General features: G+C 40.3%; 2 protein-coding genes across 5 annotated transcripts in view; both read right to left on the bottom strand.

Annotated features, from left to right (window-relative positions):
• The window catches only part of LOC138059110 (uncharacterized), a 146,539-nt gene that overhangs the window by 87,976 nt on the left and 33,563 nt on the right, over positions 1–25,000 (bottom strand). The window contains exons 1-4 of one of the 4 annotated variants that reach the window (XM_068904638.1): positions 17,112–17,311; positions 16,573–16,626; positions 8,348–12,564; positions 5,065–6,006 (exon numbers count right to left, since the gene is read on the bottom strand). The exons of 1 other annotated variant lie outside the window; for it this stretch is intronic. In XM_068904638.1, the coding sequence (XP_068760739.1) occupies positions 5,961–6,006; positions 8,348–12,531 (4,230 nt within the window). In that variant the 5' untranslated portion in view covers positions 12,532–12,564; positions 16,573–16,626; positions 17,112–17,311 and the 3' untranslated portion in view covers positions 5,065–5,960. Of the gene's footprint in view, positions 1–5,064; positions 6,007–8,347; positions 12,565–16,572; positions 16,627–17,111; positions 17,312–25,000 lie in introns of those variants that run through there. 2 more of the 4 variants (XM_068904640.1, XM_068904639.1) reach the window with 2 other exon arrangements.
• Positions 21,940–25,000, bottom strand: part of LOC138059116 (uncharacterized) — a 100,398-nt gene continuing 97,337 nt past the window's right edge. Inside the window, exon 2 of the mRNA XM_068904648.1 lies at positions 21,940–23,234. Within this exon, the coding sequence (XP_068760749.1) occupies positions 23,219–23,234 (16 nt within the window). The 3' untranslated portion in view covers positions 21,940–23,218. The remainder of the gene's footprint in view (positions 23,235–25,000) is intronic.

Below are 25,000 nucleotides of genomic sequence, written 5' to 3'. Positions count from 1 at the left end.
GAAGGAAGTTCTTCTTTTTTCCCTGGGTCCATTGGGCTGCAAATTTCTCTCCTCTTTCTTCCAGTTTGCTGCAATTTCTGAAGAGATAATTTATGCTTTCTTATTATTTGTTTCCTTTCTATATTTGAATGCAACCTCATAGTTTGCTTCACAATTAATTTTACTTTGAATAATAGAACATAAGAGATCAATAACAGAATCTACACTTGAAAATACATTTGTTACATGTTTTGGTTCAGAACTATTGTATACAAAAACGTGGTAATTCATCTTTTGCTTTGCATACCACTGGAAAACACAACTAATGCAGTAGCTAGATATTCACATCAAAAAGCATGAGCTACTTTCCTTATTATCCAAAATGGCAGTTGTAAGCTGTTGTTTACTGGGAACCACATAAATGTACAAGATAAATTTCCCTGACATCTTGCTCTATGAATAACTTTTACATGGCCAGCGGCCTATGTCTAATTTCTTTAGAAAATCAGAAATAAAAACATATTTTGCTGGAGTAACATTTCTGATAAATTGCTCTTCCATTCTCAATGATAATATCAACTGTTTGAGAGGTGCAATAGTTACAATACTTTTGAGGTGGAAAAACAAAATAGAATAAAATGACACACCAGGACATTCTTTGCAAGAACAAAGATAAACATCATTTAAGTGCTCCTAGGGTCTAAAATTTTGGTTTCGAACATATAATGAATGAACAATATGCTTCCACTGTTGCTTTACATTTTAATAATGTTAACACATTTTAATCTCATAAGTAACAGATGTTTGTGCACATATATTCTGAAAATGTTGTACCAAATTCATTAATGAATCTATTTCAATTGAAGTACATGTTGCAAATGGGTCCCATACCTAATAAATCTCTGCTATGAGAGTAAAAAAATTTACACCTCCCATTAGGCAGACAGTATATTGCTACTGTGTAAAGTTCAAGTGTTAAAATATATGCATGATAATTATCCATGAGCAAACAATCAAAGGCAGCTAACATTGATATAACATAAGGAAAGTCTGAAATTCTAGGATTAGTGCACTATTTAGAAAACCACTATAACTATCACTGTATGTCAACTGATAATTAAAGTAGCTTAAGTTATAACCATAACAGGCAAATCTGTCAAAAATAGGTCGGAGTCCCTGTTTGCATTATTGTGACAAAGCTGATTACATACTATTCCCAATGTTTATAATTTGAACCAAGTCAGATGAAGAGGTTATTGGATTCCTGAAATTTTAAACAAGTGCCGACAGAGACATTGACACATTTGTGTCTACATTTGCCGTACTGTGTGGTGGGGCAATAGTTTTAGTTGGATCAACAATTCCTGGACCTGGGTTGTTTGTACGTCATTTGCGAGTCGAATTAACTCAGGAATGTAAAAGCGATACAAATAGATCTTTGTAAAGCCACAGATGATTAATTTGTTACATTTCATAAATGTGAACCAAACTTTTCAATACTGGCACATAAATGGCCTCTAAGTAAAACAAAAGTAAGACAGAAAACCAGAATTTCCCCTTGAAGCATCCTCTAAATTCCTTTGCCACCAAATACGCGTAAACAGAATGCATATCAACGACTAGTCTGTATTTCTGAAAGAATTCCCCATTTTGACTTCGTCGCATGCCCATACTGACAACAACAGTAGTTCAGATTGTTAAAAGTCGGATCAGTTTTTTCTCAGGTAGTCTCAGTTTCGCTCAAAGCTGCCCTAAGGTTCTCAAAGATCACTAGGAGCTGAGATGACCGGCATGTTGATGGAGATCAGTTTGAATGACCTTTATGTCGATCCCCGCTCTCGTGCAAAGTGTTTATTTGTAAAATATATTAGAAAAAATATATATAATTTTGTCTTTAATGTCAACAACTTACCTTTGGCTCCACAATCGAAAAAGATTTATTCTAACAGGTCGATCCGTACGACCCGGGCCGTACGACCGCGACTGCAATCACAAAGTTTGAACAGTCAAGATGCGATGATTCGGGCGCGACCATGCACATCCAAGAGAAAATGACAAATCTTAAGGGCTCGACTTTCAAAAGTCCTTCGTCTCGTGTAGATTCGCGTCCGAAAAATCACGCTTCGCTCGCCAAAACATTTTCTCCCGGGATTCTCGTGAGGTGGAATTTTGGCAAGTCTACTTAAGGGCTTGAAACATGAGAGGGATGGTTGATTTCTTCAAACACGCACTCTTTATTTTGTCATGCAAAATGGACTGATATTCCAAGCATACATACATTTTAAGACTCTAATACTTTTTTTCAAGTCTTTCTATTAATTTTTCTGACTCAACAATGCATTTTTCAGCAGCTATTAATTGTTTTGAATAATCTCCTACCCTCCGCCCCACGTAAAGTTATAGTCTGTAAATTTATGCAAGCATAAATTTCCATGCACTAATGTAACACGGAAAACAAGAAATGGAGGGCATTTTATACCTCATGCGCTTACTGCGCATGAGTAATTAGGGAAACTGTACTGTTTACTGAACAAACGAGCAGGAGTCTTTTATTGGGTTTTGAACTACGAGACGAAGCACAGTGGTTTCAGCCTCGATAAAACACGACGTGCGAGTCTATTGAACGGCTTCAAAAACGTTCGACAAAGGTGTGTCCCTCTGGAGTGCGAAAAAAGGTTCAAATTGTGAGAGGAGAACATTAGCATTAAAGGAAAACAAGCAAAGCGTCAATAGTATTAATAAGACTATCAACAGCTACACAAAACTATGAGTAACAAATCCGACGCCGGACACGTTAACCTCAGACCCTCTGGGTTTCTCGAAAACTCAAAACCGGAAACTTTAGATACCCCGGGTGTGTCGAAAAAATCATGGCCGGGTAGTCGAAGGGATGGAGGTCCGACTTCAGATCACGCACTGACCAAAAAGTGGATTGTTTCTTAGTCACTCGATCCCAGTTTAATTTAATTTAATCAAAGAATGCATGAATCAGAGGTGGGCTTAAACAGAATACTGGATTCCTTATTATAAGCCCCCTAGATAAAATTATCTGCATATATACCCGATTATCTTCAAGTTAAAATACACAAATATATATTAAACAATTGAATTATAAATAACTTATACATATAACACAGTAGTGCAATCACGCTAAAATAAACTTAAAATTGAGGATGAATTTGTCATAATAAATTTATGTACATTCTTTCTAAAAGTTAGTAAAGAGCTAGATTCCCGGATACTCAGAGGTAAATTATTCCAAATACGGGAAATGCGCACGAAGTTGGTATTTTTAAATGCTTCAGTCCTACTAGGTTACACGCTGAGAGTAAGATGATCAATACTACGAATGATACATAATCTAAAATATACAAGAATACAAGTTCTTAAAGCACTTCAAGAAGAACACTAAATCCCTTATTCCCCTACGATAACACAATGGCAGTCACCCTGCTTGCAGAGCCTTTCCTTTTCTTACAAAAATTTGATTTTGTCAAAGGAGTTGATAATGTAAATTGACCAACGTACAGAGATTCTAAAAGCTTTTAGAATCTCTGTACGGTGGTCAATTTACATTATCAACTCTTATGATAAAACCGAATTTTTGTATACTGCTTCCCCACCGACGCAGCACCACAGTTTCTTTAGTGACCACCCCCTTCTTTCCTTTGCTTGCTCGATTTTGGCGTTCTCGAGAAGGACATAGTCTCGAACCCAAGCCTGAAGCCCCGTTTACACGAGCAATTTTTATGTGACAAACATATTTGATAGTGTAGATCCGCAGAGCAAATAATTGTCAACAGTTGAAAGTTTAGTGCGCCAATAATGAGTTTGGACAGCTGAGATAAGCAGAATAAAGGCGAGGCTGTGTAGTCGCCCAAGAAATATGGCGCTTACGAAGAAGCAAAAACTTGAAGCTGCTGCCATTATAGCGTTTCTCGTATTATATAAACAACAAAGAATAAAGAAAAAGAAGCGTAGGTGTTGGGTAAAGCCCTGAAAACTTCAGCAGCGGCGAGAAGCCCATGGTTTAGTAAAAGAACTGCGAGAAACTGACCATGACAAATTCAAATTTTTTCGGTGACCTTCAGATTTGAGTACAAGTACGAATTTCTAATTTCAAAACAGTCTCCTCCCCTCACTGTTCCTTGTTGTTTACCAGCAGACTAGGAGATTGCAGAAACAAGATTGATGCCACTAGTCATCAACCAAAGCATGCGAACAAGATTTGAAAATTCGTACTTGTACTCAATCTCGTACTGTCTCGTATTCAAATCTGAACGTCCCTATTTTAACTTGCTTTAACAGGTTTCATGAAATAACGTTGGCGTTGGTTAAACAAGAACCAAAACTGTTACTGATCGCGTTCTCAGTGGAAGATTGGGCCACCAATTTGCCACAGTTTATGTGACGAGTCGTCTACACGAGCAATTTTTCGTGTATGACAATTTTTATTTGTCACATAAAAGCTAAGACGCCAGCTTTTCAGCAAATGTATTTGTCACATAAAAATTAGCCAATTTCCCTCGTCTACACGAGCAAATAAAAATTGTCACATAGAAGTTGTCACATAAAAATTGCTCGTGTAAACGGGGCATAATAGGCCAGATCTGGCCGCAATCTTTTTCACGTACAGCGGGCTCAATTATAGCCATCGGCTTTATCACTAAACGGATGCTCGCACTGGAAAAACCAGTTTGACGAGAGAAAACAAGATTTACTAGTCCAGAATGAAGGGGTAGTGTCTAAAAAAACTGCGATGCTGCTTCGGTGGGGAAGTAGTATACAAAAATTTGGTTTTATCAACGGAGTTGATAATGTAAATTGGCCACCGTACAGAAATTCTAAAAGCTGACGTTTCGAGCGTTAGCCCTTCGTCAGAGCGAATCCGATTACTAGTCCAGAAGCTCGGGATGCGGCGGCTTTAAAGAATTGACGTGACTCCGGCAGAGCCTCCTTTTCTCCTCCTCAGTAAAGAAAAAGTAAAGTAAAAGAAGGCTCTGCTTGCAGGGTGAATGGCAGTAAGTTTACTTTTCGTAAGCGTTCATTTTCTGAAAGGCTCTTACCGAGAATAAATCTAGTTCCTCTTTGCTGAATTTGTTCTCATTTAATAATGTTCTTTTAGGGATGAGGGGACCATACTATACTAGCAAAATCTAATCGAGATCTGACCCAAGCTACATATGACAATTTCTTAGTTTTGATTTCAGTTATCACTACATGTTCGATAAAGTAAGTGAGCATCCTTTGTGCTTTGGAAGCAATGAAATCTACGTGATTTTTCCAACTCAAATCATGACTAATTAAGACACCAAGCTCTTTCTCAACATTCATGCGCTCTAGTTTAGTTCCACGGACAAAATAGTCCCTTTCAATCACTGATTTAATACAAGTCACCCTCAAAATCTTGCATTTCGAAACATTGAATTCCACTCCCCAGGTGCAAAACCAGTCAAATAAATTACTAAAGTCTTCTTGTAAGCTGTCACCATCATCGTGACCCAATACTACACGAAAACATTTAGAGTCATCCGCGAAAAGAGGCAAAGATGTTTCCCTGGAAACCTCGCTAGGCATGTCATTAATGAAATATATTTAAGAAGAGAAGAGGCCTAAAATTGATCCCTGGGGTTCCCTAGATGTCACAGGAAAAAAATCAGACCATGTGCTTGTAGACAAGCAAATGATCGCCCTCCCATTCCGGTGGTGGAATTTGTTTTAACATGTAATTTACGAAATGCGAGCAAAGTAGTGAATGCCGTTGCACTAGCCGTCTGCTAAAATCTCGTATGGTTAGTAAATACTGTAGGTCATGGAAACCAAGTTGATAACATGCATGCCCATCTATTACAAATCTAGGATAACTATACAGCTCTGCCAGTCTGACACAGAGTTAAGAATGTCGTTTTAGAAAGTTCATTTACAGTATTTGTCCAGAAAATACAAGAAAACAATGTGGTTCAATGATCACCGTTGTTTCTTCACATTACAAGACAACCAGAAGAAAATGGCTTCGTAAGCTTGGACCTGTGGGAAAACAAAGCAACATAACATTTGGTCAGCCCCCGTTTTTCCTGCTTGACTGATTTGCTGCCAAACATACAAATGAATCAACTGATCAATCAACCCTTACTTCTCTTTCAATTATTCACTCGAAGGAAATCAAATGGTCAAGTTTAGTAGATTCTCCAGTGGAATAGAAAACTTAACCTTATGTAGTGAAAATTTATGGCTTATTGTATGTTTTAGCAATGGAAATCCAGAAATTTAGCCTCGCGTTTGCGGCAAAAGGCAAAACGTCAAAACGTCAAGCTGCAAATTGCATTTTGCTACAAATATCGAGACAAGTTGGAATAGTAGAATTTTCATGCCTTTTTACCAGTTGCCGTTTTCCACCGAGGCGATACTAAATCCATCATCATAAGATGGAAGAGAAATACCTGTCTACAAAAGGCAATGTTCACGTATGTGGAGTCAAATTACCTTTGTGGCTGGCGAGTTCGCTGCTAGTACAATTGTAACCTGCAGTTACGTTTTCCACACAACAAAGATTTGCCAGCCGACGACGACAATTGGGACCATCATCTCAGAAATACTAAACGTCGGCCGTCAAATATCATGTGTTGTGGCTCCACGCCAAACTAGGAGCTTTTCACATTTCAACTTATCAACCCAGCCCCGACTATCTATTATCTGTTGTTATTAAAAACTGGATCATTGGATAGTGCAATTCGAGAGTTTTGATTGGCTAAGCCATCATGGGTTATGAGCCATTATACCATGATCTACAAACACGGCAAGCATACGCGTGATTTTTTGGGCCTTTTTATTTTTATTGTAGTCTAGTTTTCTATATTTTGGGGGCGTTTTTAATAAAACAATTATTCCACTCGTGCTTGTTGAATATGAGATGATTATAGCCAACTCGGCGCTACTCGCCTCGTTGGCTATCTATCATCTCGTATCCAACGCGCGCTCATGGAATAATTGTTAATTATTATTATTACTGTATCAGTCATTGCTGATGTGACATCGGGATGAACCTTCCAAGGACGTCCATGAATGTTACCGCCAGGGGTAATATCAGTGCACGCATGCGCAAAGTACTAGCCTGCATTGTCATAACATTGTTATGTTTCCACATCGGTTTTAATTGTTTTGTATTGGTTATTAACCAGCTTTTTTCAGAAGAGTTTCTCCCATCAATAAACACCTTACACATAAACAGGACGGACAATATTTGATAATATTTTCAGAGGCTCTTGTCCGCAGAATATTAGGGACCTTAAGCACGCACGTTTTCGAGCTACGGACGGAAACCGGAAGTGGACATTTCGTATACACGGATAGCAAAGTCCCTCCCGGACTGTTAATCTAATCATCTCTAATAGAGAAAAGGTACTTAGTAATATAATTGTGGTGGTGCCATGAGAAATAAACAAGGAAAACATCTCACTTGCGGTTGTCGCTCGTGACTCAGGATCCGTTTTTTTGGGAAAATCCAAAAACGGATTTGTGATCTCGGATCAATGGATTGTTCAGCGTCAAAAAATCCAAAATCCAAAAAGGATTATTTGCCACGACAACGCAAACAAACAAACAAATCCAGAGTTGAAAGATATATATGAAATACATATATTGCACTGCGCGTATGAAATCAAATGAAACCATGTTGTCTCGCAGTGATGAGCGCAAAGGGTATTTTTGCATCTAACTTTTTTAGCTGTAGGAAAGGTGCTAACAATATTACTGCTGTCAAGAAACGTTTAGTGTGATTTCTGGCGTGAAATTTGCAGGAAACCTAACTATTTTCCACTTATTCGTGTCTTCGATTGAACGGAAAAAATGGCGCGAGAAAAACATTTAAGCAAAACTGTCATGTACGGTAGCTGTTGTGTATCATTTTTGCACGAAAACCGCTTGTCAAAAATACATTTTTCAAATCCTTTCCCAAAACAACGCTGTAGTGGTGAACCTCAAAAATCTGGATTTGGATTTGATCCGAAGTATCCTCCTCGGGTGTGGATACTTTGGATTCATGATCCGTTTTTGGATTTTGCAAAAAAAAACGGAAAATCCGTCTTTGAATTTTGGATTTTCCCGAAAAAACACACCCTCAGTATTAAGCAGAATGAGCGGGACTTGAATCCAGAGCCCCGCGGCCGCGCCCTACGTAATGGATGCGAAAATGAGGCCACAAGCAAACCAGTCATGTGAGCTCATATCAGCGTATATGGGAATCGAAAACACACTTCCAAGCAATCACAATAGATAATGGTTTGTACTCTATATGAGGGCAAGCATGAAGTATGTACAGAACATCTTGAGTACCGACGAATGGCTTTTAGACGAGACATTGCAAACTTACCTTTTTGTCTCCGTAATGAGTGTCTCCTCTCTCGGGTGTTTTACCTTGATAATTTCCAAGTTGAACTGCTTGCGTGAACAAATGGCAATGAGATTCCTTCTAGGACAGGTTGCTAAAAGACAATTCCACGAAGAAACGTCCCATTCAACATCCATTACACCAAGTAGATCTCCAGACCTTACGTTGAACAGCTCAAGACGGCCGCCATTTCGATAAACGGATTTGAGAAAAATACACTCCTCGTCACCGATAAATTTACTATCGCAAATGGTGACATCACTAAATTCGAGGCGCACATTACCAGAAACTACATCGAGAACGTACGTGTCGCTGGTGCCTATGTTAAAAACAACAATATACTGACCCATGGGGGAAAATGATCCCATCAAACCTGACAAACGGGCACCCTGGAGAGCACGCCACAATGGTTCGGTTTTACCCAATTGCCTCATTTCAATGAACTCTGGCTCCAATCCAGGCGAGGTAAACAGCTGGAGCTCCCTGTAGCAAGCAATCAACCTCCCGTGAGGCAGTTTAAATGTTACCACATTATCTCCACTAACAGTATCCAAAATGATCCCATATCGCGCGTGAAATGTTATGCATGCCACCTGATCATCTGAAACAGGAAAGACAGCATCTGCGCCAAACTTCCATCTTCGCAAGCAGACTGACAAATCAAAATTCCACAGTTCAAGAGTGCTCTTAGTTGCAAACAAAATGCCCCCTTTTAAAGCTACAAATTGAAAATCACAGAAAGAGTGCCACTTAATCTTTTTCTGTCTCTTAAGTTCTCCATTTAAAACCTCTGAAGCGATAATTCGCCGTTTGCGCGCTCCGACGCAAACTGTCGCATAAACACTCTCGCCGGTTAACGAGAATCGGAGACATCTGACATCTTCCCATTCTGTCTTCTTCGTTGATGCATTCCGATAAACTAGTTCAATGTAACCTTTCAGTGTGTGGTTCCTTAAAAGAGATTGGCTATTGAGAACTACATCAGAATAATCGCGCGAAACCATACTCAGAGGATCTCCTAACAAAAAGCCACCGATTCTATGGGATTCTAATTCAAAGGAATCACTCCAAGGGGCAATCGGGTGAATCGAATGGAGATGCTCGGGCCCCTCAGTCATCCTTAAATGAAACATTTCTCTGCCTAAGAGCTTATCTGAACACAAAAGAAATCGACTGTTCGGCGAAAACCTAATCCTTCCAAAACGCCTTGATGAAGCTATCTCTGCTAGAGTTGAAAAACCATTTTCCCGGTCAACTAAACAAACAGAGCCCGTTGAATGGGAAATTGCTACGAGCTTTCCATCTTGTGATATTGCAAAAGATAAAATTTCTTTATCCCTCTCAAGGCGAACAATCTCCCTACCATCCTTCAGATTCCACATAATAAGACATTTTGCATCGTCGGGACAATCAGTTAACATCTCCTCGCCGCAAATTGAACAGACAGAAAAACTGCACTTACTGGTAGGAAAAAGGGGCTTCAAGTCTCCATTAAAGGAGTAAGCAGTGTTTAGAACTCCTGGCAAGATGACATCCTTGATAGGATGAAATACCACAGAACGATAACAAGCAACCACGATTGAACTTGCAATTATTCTAAATGGACCATAGAGGGGCAATGTATACTGTTTTGGTTTGACATAACGTTTCCATTTGAGATTACCTGAAGCAAGTGACCAAAACTGAATGCTTCCATCGCGGCATTCACACACCATGTATTCTAAGCTTGGGGACACATCCAAACAAGCCACTTGTGATCCACAATCAAACCGAGCTTGAATACCTCTTTGGGTGTGATTTTTGTTTAACAACTCCATGTGAGGTTTATCGGAATACTTGGTCTCCAGAAGCTTACGGGAGTCAGAAGATAATCTACCACTTCCCTCATTCAACAGACATTGAAAGATAGTAAAGGGATATTCCTGTAAGGTTACGCGTTGCTTCTTTAAAAGAATCAATAACGATGAAAGGGTCTCGAGACACTCGTTAGATATCGTCTTTAAACCCTGCTTCAATAACCCAACAATATCTTCACTGGCTGATGGCATGTTCACACAAAGCTTTGCGTACAAAAGCTCTGGGTCTGACATATATTTTCCAACCCCATGTTCAAGGCTGCAAGATTTGATGTCCTGGTCTAACTGTAACATGTGCTGAACACCATGTTCCAAGGCATACCTTGAAGTGTCAGTGAAGGATTGTAAGTTGCCAATATCTTTGCTTTTTAACTCGTCAAACTCGTCAGAGCAAAGAGTAGAAAGGATCTTGTGGCCTTCCATTTCTTCCACACTGAAACTGTGCTGCTTGTAGCGTGACTTGTCTGTCAACCAGTCCTTGACTGATTTATGAAAGAAATGAATGCGGTCTTCGTGAACAGGAAGAAGTGATGACACAATGGCGATGGCTTTGTGCGCCTTTCGCATAAAAGTCGAGGACGACAAGTTCGTGCACAACAATTTAGGAACAAAACCCAATGGCAGTGGTTCCCTGGCAGCGGCAATTGCACCCAGGAAGCAAAGAAATTGTTCTTCAGTTATGTTTAGTTCCTTACACAAGTCTTGTTCAAGCCGTTCGAAATACGACTGGTAAACACACGCGATGCCCGTCGGAAGGGTCTTGTCCAGTTGTTCCAAGGTGAGAAGAGTTGAACACTTGGTCCTTATAAAATCTACCAAAAACTGGGCACACAGAAAGACTCCCTCCGACCTCTGCACAAGATCATCTAAGACCAGCTCATTCATTTCAAATTCCAATAAATCGCTAAGACTACGTTCAAAGTAAAAACGAATGACCTTCAAGTTCTCTTCATCTTTTGGCTCCAGTAGCAGTGGTTGCAAATCTTTGAGGCTGTCCCAAATGTTAATTTCGGGTCGCGTCGTCACCAAAAGTCGTAGCCAAAGGGGTAAATTCTTAAACAACTTAGCAATCACATCAAGAAGATCATTTCGCCCTTGGTATTCACTTTCATCTAAAGCATCTATTACCACAAGAGAAGTACGATCAGTCTCTGCTACCTTGTTCAACGGTTTAAAAAAAAGCATATCAAACAGATCTTTCACTTCCATGTCGTTTATCTCTACACCCAGATTTCCAGAGAGCTGTTTCACAAGGGCTTTCTTGTACTCTGGAAGACAGCATGACAGGTGACAGGCTAAAGACTGCAACAGCACCTTGGGATTCCTGTAGCGTGCTCTGTCATGGTGACAAAAATGGCTTCCCGCCAATCTGCCAGCTTCTTGCATTCTTCTACACATCTCAGCAGCAATGACAGATTTCCCCATCCCTGCATTTCCGCTAAGCACCAAGACATGGTTTGGAGAGCTTGCATCATCCAACCAGGTGTCGATTCTAGCAAAGACAGACTCACGGGTTCCTTCCAAGTATCTCTTTGTATAATATGTGATATCAGGTTCCGTGTCAACCCTTGCAAGTTTCTTTAGGATTTTGTCCTCCTGATTGGTGTTGTGTTGTGTCTCACGGCATTCAGTAACAATTTGATGTATGTCTTGAATCATAGAATTGCTTTCCTTGACACTCTCCAAGACTGTGTCCTGACACTGACGCACCTCAAAAAGCTGAGTCATGAGATCTCTTTCACTCTCTGCCCAGTCCCGTAAGGCATCAACATAATCATCCTCTCCACATCGCTCTGCCTTCAATCGATCAACCTCTGCCTGACTGAACCCAAGAGACACTAGAACGGCACTGATATCCTGCCACAAACCATTGAACATCAGTTCATCGACAGCTGTGGTTGTGATGTGCGCATACAACTGATTACGGAAAAACTTAATGCGAGCAAGATTTGGTTCACGAGAAGTGTCACTTGGGGGCGGCTTGCAATGCCATCCAGTGTGGGGAGGGGTAAGTCCGCAAATGTTGGTCAGAAGGAGGAACAGCAGAGTGATATCAAACGTGTTGGAGTCAGGGGCAGCCCCACAAACAGGAAAGAGCTTGTCCCACTGGTGACCATTGAGAATTCTTCGGCGTAAAAGGTTGTTAAGGATAGAATAACAGGCATTGAGATCAGCTGCCAAGTTAGCAGGAGGGTGATGAGTGTCAAAAACATTTCTTAGTACAGTTGTTCCACCATCAATAATAAGTCGACTCAGCTTGGCCCCATTTGTCTTCTCCTTAGAGCTGGCCAGGGGACCAGGTGTGGCCATTGTAATCCAAACTACCAATTTTTCACATCGTATCTGCACAGAAAAGGAAAAGACGTTAAATGATTGACTTATTGGATTCCACTGAGTCTTCTAAGGCGACTGATTTAGGTTATGCAACAGGTTCGAGGGTCAAATTTTTCCTCTCTCACCTGAAGGTGAGGCTTATAGTTTTTACACTAGCTAACACCAGATGATTTTACTTGCCAGGTTGGGGGTGGGGGCGCTCTACATGTAGGTCATTGTACATCTCTATTAATTTAAACTGAATTAAGGGCCCACTGACGTATTTTTTGGGGTGCGTTGCTAAGGATGTAATGGTTAAGTAATTTGAGAGAATTTGGCATTATTTTGGTCAGTTTCCAACTTTTGTAAACCAATGACCCTAAATATGACGTCATCATACCACGCCTATGGTCACGTGACCAATAAAAGAAAACTCTAAATTTGTCTCCGTGCTACGCAATTTGGGTATTTAATCAATGGTTTGATAATTTGTATTCGTTTTTGCATCCAGCCAAGCATGGTTTTCTTTTTATTTTGAAAAATGTTCTTTTTAAAGACATAAACGATACTGAAATACCCATAACTTTTTCAAAAAAGATGATTTAAAAAAATCAATGCTTAGCTAAATTCTGTATTTGGGGGTGAAACGTGCCAAGTAAAAAAAAAATTAATTCAATTTAAAACCGCCGGAAATTTAGTTTTTTTCTCAAACCGGAAGTCCGTTCGTTTACGCATGCGCAATTGATCTGAGAACGAGCGCGAGGAAGGGCGAGTTAAAACCTTCGATGGAAACAACAGTTTGTGGGGTGAGTTTTGCTTGTGAGTGGGTTTTCTTGTCAGCTCATGATATGGTGACGTCAGTTACCGGAAGTAACATTTCACTTCCTTAGCAACGCGCGAAAAATCCGTCTGTGGGCCCTTAAGACACTCAAGTCAAGAAATGCATAGATTGGATGAATGTCCAGTTTTGATATCCAACACAATGTGTCCCCTTAACAATAAGGAAAATGTTAGTGTATTAGCATTAATTTTCGTTTATTTAGTTTGGGTAAATGCAGCTGCTTATCTTTTAACTTGATGAGCAGAGTTTACATAGACTTTACCACTACGACTACCACTAACCACTAACCACTACCCACTAACCACTAACCACTAACCACTAACCACTACCACTAACCACTAACCACTACCACTACCACTACCACTACCACTACCACTACCACTACCACTACCACTACCACTACCACTACCACTACCACTACCACTACCACTACCACTACCACTACCACTACCACTACCACTACCACTACCACTACCACTACCACTACCACTACCACTACCACTACCACTACCACTACCACTACCACTACCACTACCACTACCACTACCACTACCACTACTACTACTACTACTACTACTACTACTACTACTACTACTACTACTACTACTACTACTACTACTACTACTACTACCACTACTGCTGGTGCTGCAGTTTAGGGGACATGATGTTACATTTTTTAATTTGTCAGTAAACCAAGAACTGAGTAGCATTCAAGTTAAGAAGAAGAGCAAGAGGACATTTCAAATTAAGACACTAAACAAATTTGGCATGCATCAAAGTTTCAGGATGTATACAAAACACGGACCCCACGTCCATGGACTACCCCTGTCGACCCTGTCTATGGATCCTTCATGGAACCGGTCCACGGATAACCCCTGTGGACCTCCTATCATTTTCAGGTACTGTAAACATTGTATATTTCTTTATAATTAATTTTAACCAACACATTTTACAAGTAGGAAAATAATCTTTTTGCTAATGTTCACTGTAATTGTAATTTTCAATAAATATAATGAAACTGCATTGAATTTAGGTCACTTCTGTTAAAGTGGTCTCTATTGGAATGACTGTTGTATTGTGGTTGAATGTAGCTTTCCTTTCCTTATTTTCCTTACTTTGAAAAAGGCCCGAACCGGTTAAGTTCCTTGTTCTTTTCTCAATATGTCTTAGAGCATTTCATTACGAGTCGCTAAAGCATTCTGTCACAAGTGGCAGTGTAAACGTGATGAATGAAAACACTTTTCCTCACAACATCATCCTTTTGTCTCGTAGTGTATTACTCAAACCTCAGTCTAAGATGATAGCCTAGTCCATAAAGCCTGAGCATTCTGAAGAGGTTCTGAGAACTCAAACGTTATGGATCGAGTTGTGCAAAACATAGTTAGCACTAATTGGGTATGTACAAAACACAGGTCACATTAAGGCACAGGTCATTGTTTTACCAATACAGATCGAAACAACCGTAACCAATTACCAATGCGAACATTAGGCCTAAGGATAGCTTTCATGAATGTTTTGGATTCTTTCTGTAATGTTAAAACACTGACCTGTTACTTGTGACCTGTGTTTTGGGTTAAACACCATGAAACAGACATTCCAACCCTCCAATTTGATCGGGAGTCTGCCGATTTACAGTTGCCCCCCACCCCCCTCCCAATTTTTATCAGATTTTCCCTATTTAACATAAAATTCTGAAAACAAGGGAAAAATTGCCTATCTTAAGTATGTTTTTGTGATCTGAGTGTAAAACTTTGCATAATACACTTTCTTATGCTACAATGTCTTGCCCAGTTTCTCCGTTGAACACCTCATGTTGTGCATAAGGCCATAAGGCCAGCAGTCTTACTCTATTATGGTGGACAAATATGACCGAAACTCCAGTGGTAAGAATAAAGACCTTGCAGAATACCACAAAAATGATGTCAAAATGCAGGAAATGCCACTTGAGAGAAACTACATTTGCAAAATTTCCTATGGGGGGATACCCCCAGACCCCCCCAACAGGCTCACACCTTAAGCGCTCATGTGAGTGCCTAGGGTGCTAAAAAAGTACTACTTTTTTTCCTTCAAAAGGAGTTGGAATGTCTGATGACAACCTATAGGTTTTAATAGAAGTCAACTAAGAGTTAGAACCAACCATACTCTGAGAATCTCAGCTGTATGGAAGCAGTATTATCTACAATTTCAACAAATGCTAACCACTCTTCCAGGGGATTTTTCTGTGGCAGTGACAGCTCTGGCAATGATAATGTGTGTGGTCATTGAATTGGTCCACCGGGGTTGTCCATGGACTACTGGTCCATGTTTTGTATAAGTCTAAATTGTTAGCATAATTTTCTGAATATCTTTAAGAGAATGCAAACTGATATTAATTTTAAGAAATTCATGTACAGATTTGCCACAATCCTGTACATTATCTTCACTACATTAAGGTTAAGTATTTTAATAAGATAACGATTCATCTAATTTTATAGTCAGTTCATGTGCACAGATTCTCACTTCATAAATATATAGAGTAGACTTAACAATATGTCAATATTGCTGCAGACATGGATAAATTACAGTCTGATCTAAACAAATTAGAAGTATGGCAACCCACCTGGCAGATGGAATTCAACCCAGCTAAACGTTTTGTTAATTGTGCATCTCCAGGCAGAAAAATCCACCAACTAGAATATATACTTTTGCAATAGCCATCCTAACCTATGTTGAAATGCACTCCTACTTAGGGGTCACACTGGATTCAAATTTTAAAAGCAACTAAGCGTGCGTTCGATTGACCCTATTCCGGAATAAGAATACTTGGAGTGATGATTTAAAACGGTATGTCTAGCGTTTTGAAGCAACAAGGAGATATGATTAAAGTAGCATTTTAGCAGGTCTTTGACAATTTTAATGTGATTCTCCATAAAAACGAAGGACTTCTATGTTCAATTCCATGTATTCCTATTCCAAAATACGGTGAATCGAACACACCCTAAGTCTTTAAATTTGATCACCAGAAACTTCTGGTTCTGCAAACAAGACACCAAAAGTACCTTGTATAAGACACTTGTCAGACAAAAATTGGAATATGCTTCAACTGTTTGGGACCCACATTATCAATGTGATACAGATATATTTAAGCTGGAGAACATACAAAGGGTGGCTGCTCGTTTTTGTAAAAGCGATAATTACAGATATATGTCAAGTGTTACCTCAATGATTAGAGACCTGGAATGCGAATCTCTAACTTTTCGCCATCAATATGCCTGTTTATGTACAAATATGTTCAAAATTACAAATACTGAATTAATTCATGTTAACACATCTCACAACTTCAAATATTGTATTGAGCATGCAAGTAATGATGATCTTTAAATATTACTATTTTCCAAGAACAGTTAAAGAATGGAACAGGCTTCAATCAGAAATTGTCTTAGCTAATTCTCTAGATACTGGAGAAATTGAGCAACTACTTACAAGATTAAGTCTGACAAGATGATGAATATATTTAAGAATTTTATTTATGTATTTATTTATTTTTAAAGTTAGCGTGATACTCTATATAGTTCCTGCTAACGTGTAAATGTCGATGTGAATCTAGATAAATGATCATTTGTATATACCAGGAAAAAAACAAACATTGCTTTGAGTGTGTTAAAGGTGACGATGGGACGCAAATGCAAGTTTCTTTGCTGTGAGAACTGGATTTAAATCGCCGTTGTGCGGACTGGATTACTCAAAATTCAATTACCTGTTAAATTAGTCGACCATTGCGCAGTTTCATGAGATAAAACTGACATCAACCACGTAAACTACCGGTAAATAACCAGATCCAGAACCAGGTTAGTTCACTTTTGACGAACAAATCACTAAGCTGTTAACCTTGACGCCACGAAAAGCTTTTATCTGAAAATAACATCCACATTCCTTATCAGGGCATTAAGAAAGATGATGGCGAACGATATTGGGCAGACTCTTGGGAAAACTTCCGCCTAGAGTGTTCACAGGACTCCCATACTATCTTTTGTGCAGCGGCCGTCATAGTGAATGATTTGTTTGTCAAAAAACTAGAAAAACTCAAGGTTCATTTAGGTTTCCACAAATTGTTATATATTTTTTAACAAATAGCAAAAGATTAACCATAAATATAATTGGGGAAAAAAATATAGCGGAGTTATATGCTCCCATACCTTGTCACGTTCTCACCTCTTCGATTGATTGCTGTGTTGCCAACATGGTTGGCTGGGAACAAGATTGAGTGACGAAAGACGAACGGGCAGCGAAGGTTTTCCCGGAAGACTTTCTGCTAGTTGGTCCAATCCTCTGTCAAACATGTGAAGCGAGTTATAGCCACCAACCAAGGTTTGTCTGTCAGGGGTGCTGGGATGGAGCAGTGATGAGAGCACTCGCCTCTCACCTATGTGGCCCGGGTGCGATTCCCAGACTCGGAGTGATATGTGGGTTGAATTTGTTGGTTCTCTACTCTGCACCGGGAGGTTTTCTTCGGGTACTCGGGTTTCCTCTCTCCTCAAAAGCCAACTTCTGACTTGCTTTACTTTAATCGTTAATTTCTGTTTACAGTGTCCTCAATTAGTGCCCCAGCGCTCGAACGACTAGACGCTTAAATTAAGTTCCGTTCCTTTTCCTTTTCTTAATATAAGGGGACCGAGCAAGGGCTAATCACAGAGCTCAGAGTCATTGACAGAGAGGCTAAAAGAATCATTTGTGAAAATGGAGAGAAACACCCCTTGACCTCTACGGCGGTGCTGTGTCTGGAAAGGGAGAAGGGAGGGCGTGGCTTCGAACAGTCGAGCATGAATACCGTGAACTGATTAAGATCAAAGCACCAGTTAAGTTATTCGAGAATTCAGACCCTTCCGTGAGGGCGGTGGGAAAGTTTGAGAAGAGAGCGTTAGAAAACCGAAAAGACATCATTGATTATGGGGGCACACAACTACGCAGTGACGTTTGAGACGAATTTTGCTCTAAATTACCCAGAGCTGATGGCATATCCACCAGGCTCTTGAAATTAGTAAGCCCTGCTGTCACTCCCTCACTGTATGAGATCTTTAATCAAAGCCCAACTGATGCTATTGGCCCTCAGACATGTAAATGCGCAAGATTAAAAACAACACAGAAGGAGGGCGATGTTATCGAAAGAAACATTTATCGTCCATTATCCATGCTCAGTGTTCCTAGTAGAGCGGTTTTCAATTGAGTGTCGAAAGTAATTAGCGAATTACTTTGGTTTTGCATCTACTTCACTAAGTGATTGGTTCAAAGTTTTCGCGCCACTTTTTCAACCAATCAGAAGTGAAACCAAAACCAATTGTGGCTCGCGCGTGCACATTTTCCCGCCTTTTGTGTCGGCTACGTGTAATTACTTCGAGTTTTGATTGGTTTACTGGATTGTCTCCGTCCTTTTTGATTGGTTAAAGTAATTACTATGGTTTTGGTTTTACGACACTCATTTGAAAACCGCTCTAAGATTCTGGAACGATGCGTTACTGACAGGATAACATTCCATGCAGCTAAGTGCCACGACTTACTTAGTCAGCACCAGTGGGCTTATATGGAGGGGCTCTCAACCGAGCTCAACCGAGCTCCTAGACCGCTGTAAGGTTATATGTGTCATCATCATCGACTTCCGAAAAGCCTTCGATTCAGTAAGCCACGATCTCTTACCAAAGAGGCTGCAAAGTTTCGGAATCATGGGAGATCTTTGGCAATGGTTGTGTGACTACTTGAACAGCAGATGTCAATACCCAGTTGTTGGAGCCGGCAATTCCGGCCTCGCACAGGTTACCAGCGGAATCCCACAGGGATCAGTTTTAGGACCAACCATCTCGCAGATACCATCTCTGCTATTGAAGATGCGGCTATCGAGATGTATGCCGATGATACTACGCTGTGGTGCAAAGCTGACAACTAGTACTGTGACGCTGTCATAGCTGCAGCTAATATAAGGCCCTCTGTTTAGCGCGCGGCAGACTGGTGCAGGAGACCGGCATACTATGCTCCTCCATCCTAAGAAAAGTTAAGCGATGTTGATTTCGAGAAAGAAGTCTGTCGGCCCTTTCCAAGCATTAACCATCAATGGTACCTCAATCAACTTAGTTAGTTCCACCAGGTGCCTCGGTGTTGTTTTGGATGACCAAATCAGCTGGACCCCTCACCTCAGGGAGACAACAAAACTGTTCGCCAGCAAGCTCAGATCGTTGAACGTCTTTTCAGCCGTATATCTTGGATCTTTCTACTTCATAGTCATTCTTTCCTCTGTCACTTACGGAATTCTTATCTGGGGCAGCTGCTACAATACTTTATTCCAAGATCTAAGACATAAGTGAAGATAAAGAGAGAATACACGTTCGAGCAGCTGGGATTATACACAAGCTCCAATGGCATACACCAAGTGTTCAGGTTTTGGAAAAGGCAAAGTGGTACCCGCTACGGTGGAATTATAAATACAAACTCGCGCTAATCGTTTATAAACCTATAAAGTCTGTAACGCTCCTCAGTTTCAACGATGAAATGATATATGAAATGGGTCATATATGAACTGCGAATATGAAATCAAGTGAGGCTATGATCCTCGCAGTTATGAACACAATTTTTGCAAAAGAAGCCTGAATTTTTTATAGTGATCGGAGCGTTGGGAGAAATACCAAAAGAATTAAGTAATCGGTTAAAAGACATTGGTGTTGAAATTCGGATTGCAGACTTAGAGCAAACAGTCTTATTGCAAATAATCGGAAAAAGAAGTGGGACGAGAAGACAGAGAGAAGTACGGGCTCTTGTGATGGGAGTTATTGAAAACAGTTTTAACAAACACTAAAACTTAAAACCAGAAAAGATCTACAAGGACATTGTCCGTAAGGTAAAATATATATAAAATCCTCTTAAACTAAAAATCAAACCAGCATAGATCTATTTACAAAACATTTTTTAACCTTCCGCTTTTGACACGCGGGATTAACAAAGGGCAAGAGAAAATGAGGGGGCAGAGAGGGAGGCTCAGGGCATTGGCTGGGATATGTCATGTCCACGAAAGTTATTTTTAGACGAGCGGAAGTCTTTGTTCTAGCGGAAGTCTGTCTTCTGAGACGTCCGCATGCAGACGTTAAGTCCACTTCGCCCGCCATTACATGAAATCTTTGCTTTTCTTTCAAACGTCAGACCGAGGTTGGCCTGTATGCGGACGTCTCGGAAGACAGACTTCCTCTAGAACAAAGACTTCCGCTCGTCTAAAAATAACTTTCGTGGACATGACATATCCCAAGGGCTGGACCGGGAGCCTCCCTCTCTCTCCCCTCATTTTCTCTTGGTCAAAGGGCGCACTCTGCTGCGAAGAGAACAACGCTGGAAGGGGAAGGAGAACATAACAATTATTCCATGAGTGCGCGTTGGATATAAAATGGTAAATGGCCAACGAGGTTTGTAGTCTTCCTTTTGCCACGGTTAAATCGTCTTTAATTTCTTACACTTGGACACTTGGAAATTAAAACCAATCAGTTTCCGGCTTGGCAACATGACTTGACTCTACACTTTCCATATTATGTAATACATACGGTATATGTGATGATAAAAGAGATTGCGTGAACCAGTCAGGAAGCTAGAAATGCAATATCTGAGGTCGAAATTTTAATAAATCCAAATAGAAACGCTCTTTCCTGTAGGCTATTATTTTGTCTTAGGTATTTAGTTTACGAAGCTCTTCCCCAAATCTTTATACAATATGAAAGGAGTGACTTAATTGTGGTATCAAATAAGCAATGCAGGTCTTGTATGCTATAATCATTGGCTCCGCACACTTTAAGGGTGCCTTTGATTGACCATATTCCGGAATAAGAATGCATGGAATATAAGGTAGAAATCCTTCGTTTTTACGGTGATTCACATAAAAATTGTCAAACATCCCCTAAAATGCTATTTTAAACATATTTTTGTTGTCCTTCCTGCTTCGAAACGCGCCAAACATACCGTTTTAGTCATCACTCCATGTATTTTTATTCCGGAATAGGGTCAATTGAACGCGCCATAAGTCCTTTCGATGAGACTATGAAATTATGGGATAATCGAGGAAGGTTACTCCGAGGAGATTCAAATATGAGACCTCCTCTACCTTACCAATTGACTCTGGGGAGCACTTGGATGTTCTTCCCTTTATAACAAGGTCATTGGTCTCAGTTTCAACTTCATCAAATTGTTTTCTGTCCACGGCTTAGTATTGTCCACTTCCTCGCAGGCATTAGGGACGTAAAGATCTACGACGGCGACGGTCGACGAAAACGTCACCTTAAAATATAACTTGGCTCTATCATGAATCTTGCGCGATTATTCAGTCTCGTTCACGTCCTACAATGTGGGCGAGGTATCCTAAATATAAATTGGAACGAGCGGTTTCAGAGTGGAAACAGAGAATGAAAGATTCTCTGTTGCATGCTTACGTTGTCGTATTTGGTGATTTCACGTCGTCGTTATGCAGCGGACCGCGAACATACTTGCTAAAATCCGTGCTGGACGTGCAGCAAGATTATTTATGCTCTTTTAACCAATTATATTATTGCTTTACGCCGTTGTCGTTTTCGTAACCGTCGTCGTTTATTAGACTCCCAAATATCCAGGCCGTGCTATCAGCACCCACGGGTACATTACAAGACTAGAAAGGTTGTCTACATACTTAATGATCAAGATGTCCCGAGAAGTGGGTCCGATGATATTGACCGTGATAGTGAAAAGTTCGTTACTGTCATTGGTCATAACACTCCAAAAGAACTGTTGGAAATCTGTCAAAAACCACAGATTTCACAATACAAGGTCGCAGCGTATTTGGGTGAAGATTCTGGTAGCGGTGATGGCCTTCTTAGGCTGAAATGTATTCCGTATTCTGGAATAATTCCTGACCCAAAAATTATGAAGGAAGTTTACAGTCTTCAGTTTCGATAACATCAGCCATGCGAAACTTCACATGCATCCGATTACACCGTTTGCCACTGAAACATTAAAACAAAGCAAACTTTCCAGCGGTAAAACGCAATTTTTACCACAATTGCTGTAATCTCGCCATCTGGTTGGCTAATTTGCCGTTGTCGATAATAGTCTAGACAACGCTGCTCGCGTCAATTTGTCACGCAATGTAATAGCCAATCCAGAACGCTCATTTTGGGAAGTAAACCAACCATATTGCGAGAAAGTTATAGACAACGCATGCTCTTTCTTTGTGTCATGATTTTGGTCACGCTCTGAAATAAACACTTTCTTTGCCCTTGAATATTGTGGTAAAAAACAAATCGAAATTGGTTCAGCGTTGTCTGTACTCTTATCGACAACGATATTCGTCATCACAGTGGTCAAAATGGTGTACGCCTCGTGAGTCCACAACAAATTTTGACCACTGCGATGACGAATATCGTCGATAAGAGTACAGACAACGCTGAACCACTTTCGATTTGTTAAATATAAAATAAAGAAAGCAAAGTTTTTCTTGTGTGCAAATGAGAAGTGGAAACATAACATTTTAAGATCTACCGATCACAACGATTAAAACATCTCTCCATATGCACAGTTATAATCCTGATCGTATACACTCTAGTCGCCAATTTTCAGCGACGTAAATCGCAGAAACACTGTAACTTACCAAATTAAATCAACGTAGTGTATGCTGTTACGCTAGTAGTCCCGCGCGGTTACTAAATAGGTCATGGCAACCAAGTTAATGAAACTGATCCCATCTACAACAAATCACGAATAATTAACTATACAGCTCTGCCAATCTGCCGACACAGAGTTAACGTCCATTTGTGTTTGTCCAGAAAATACAGAAACCCTTGCGGTCCAGTGCGCAGCCCTCGTTTCAGCTCACTCCTGAAGTAACCTAAGGACAAACACACAAATCAATCAACCCTTTCTTCTCTTTTAATTATTTACCTCGAGTGCAATAAAAACCTTAAGCTCAAATAATGTTAAAATTTTTGCCCATTCCAGAATTTTTTTTGTCAGAAAACGCAATAGAGAAATTACGTATTGCGTTTGCGGCAAAAGGCAAAACGTCAAGCTAAAATGGAACTAAAATTTGCATTTTGCCAAATATCAACTGAACTTGATTGATTTGGCTCAACCTTTTGCCTGTTATATACAGATATCGAAAACGTCTCCAGAAAAGGAGAGAAGTTGAAATAATAGAATTTTCACGCTTTTTTGCCATTTGCCGTTTCTCATAAGGGCGTTACTAAATCCATCCATGCAAGAGAGGATGACAGGAGAAAACATAATCCACCATACATTGGCCTCTTTCAATGAGATTTTTTTCAAACTAAATTTAGCACGTGCTCGAAGGAAGACACCTGATTGGTTATCATTTGCTTCGCGACCATGGGCACGAGACCAAAATAACTTTGACAGCATGCCGCGAAGCTTAATATAGATTTTTTAAAAATTATCATGGGGCATAAGGATATGTTCCCTCCTCTCATCCTCTCTTCATCCATAATCATCACCATTTTCATCATCAAAAGATGGAAAGCTAAGGGGTAAGGAGAAACCTGTCTAGAAAATATAATATTTCTCGGGAGTCAAGTGAACCTTGTGACACGCCCCTTCGCTGCTCGTACATGCACTTGTAACCCGCAGTTACGGTTCCCACACTACAAACATTTGCCGGCCGTTGTCGTCGACGATTGGGAGCATCATCTCTGAAATACTAACCGTTGGCGGTCAAATATCATGTGCCGTGGCTCCTCGCCAAACTAGGTGCTTTCCATATTTCAAGGTAACAACCCCAACATCTGTTATTACTATATCTGTAATTACAGCTGTGCCATCGTAATGAAACCTTACAAGGACGAAACAGCTGTCTATGGCTGTCACTGCCCCGGGGTGATATCACTGTACGCATGCGTAAAGCACTAGCCTGACTACCGGGTTGGTAAATGGTATTTATGTTCTCCCCTCGGTTTCCATTGTCATTAAACAGATTTACTCAAAAGAGATACGCTCATCAATAACCATTGGGTGTTGGTCTTACCTCTCCTCTCTTGTAGGACAATCCTTGGCCGGAGCGGCCATCAGGGAGAATTTACCGAGCAATCAAATATTTGCGATCAATTGTTCGAACACTGGACGCAGTCCGATTCATGTGGGCGCTGTTTGCTTGTGGAGTGATCATGAGATTGTTCGAATCCCAAAAGCAATGATGATGAATTACGAATGAGAAGTATTCTGAAGAAAGGCAACTCCTGGTCCGAAATATAGCAAGAACGAAGACTTGTCAAGGACTTCTTTCAGGAATCTATTCTTGCACCTGGCGTAGGGGCCATTTTCGACTGCTGTTAGGGATCTTTAGATCGGGGGACAAGAAGGACTACGAGAACAAGTTTGCCGTTCTGAGCATGCGCACTTCGAAAAATGTCCGCCCCCAAACCTTATGCGCATGCTCAGTACGGAAAACTCGCACTGGTAGTCGTCCTCGTCCTGCGATCCAAAGGTCCGTAATATTCTCTTCAAAGTCAGGCGAGAAATGAGAAAAATAACTTGTTGACTTGAGCGAACGACTGGGACCTTTCATGACGAAAACGCCAACGAAACGTTAATTCAAAATATTTCGTTCGGCGACTATTATGAAAGAGGTCTGTACTCTTTCAA

The sequence above is a fragment of the Montipora capricornis genome, chromosome 8, assembly GCF_036669925.1.
Source record: "Montipora capricornis isolate CH-2021 chromosome 8, ASM3666992v2, whole genome shotgun sequence".
Taxonomy (NCBI): domain Eukaryota; kingdom Metazoa; phylum Cnidaria; class Anthozoa; order Scleractinia; family Acroporidae; genus Montipora; species Montipora capricornis.
Note: the sequence above shows the minus strand (reverse complement) of the source record. Positions and strands in the feature narration are given on the sequence as shown.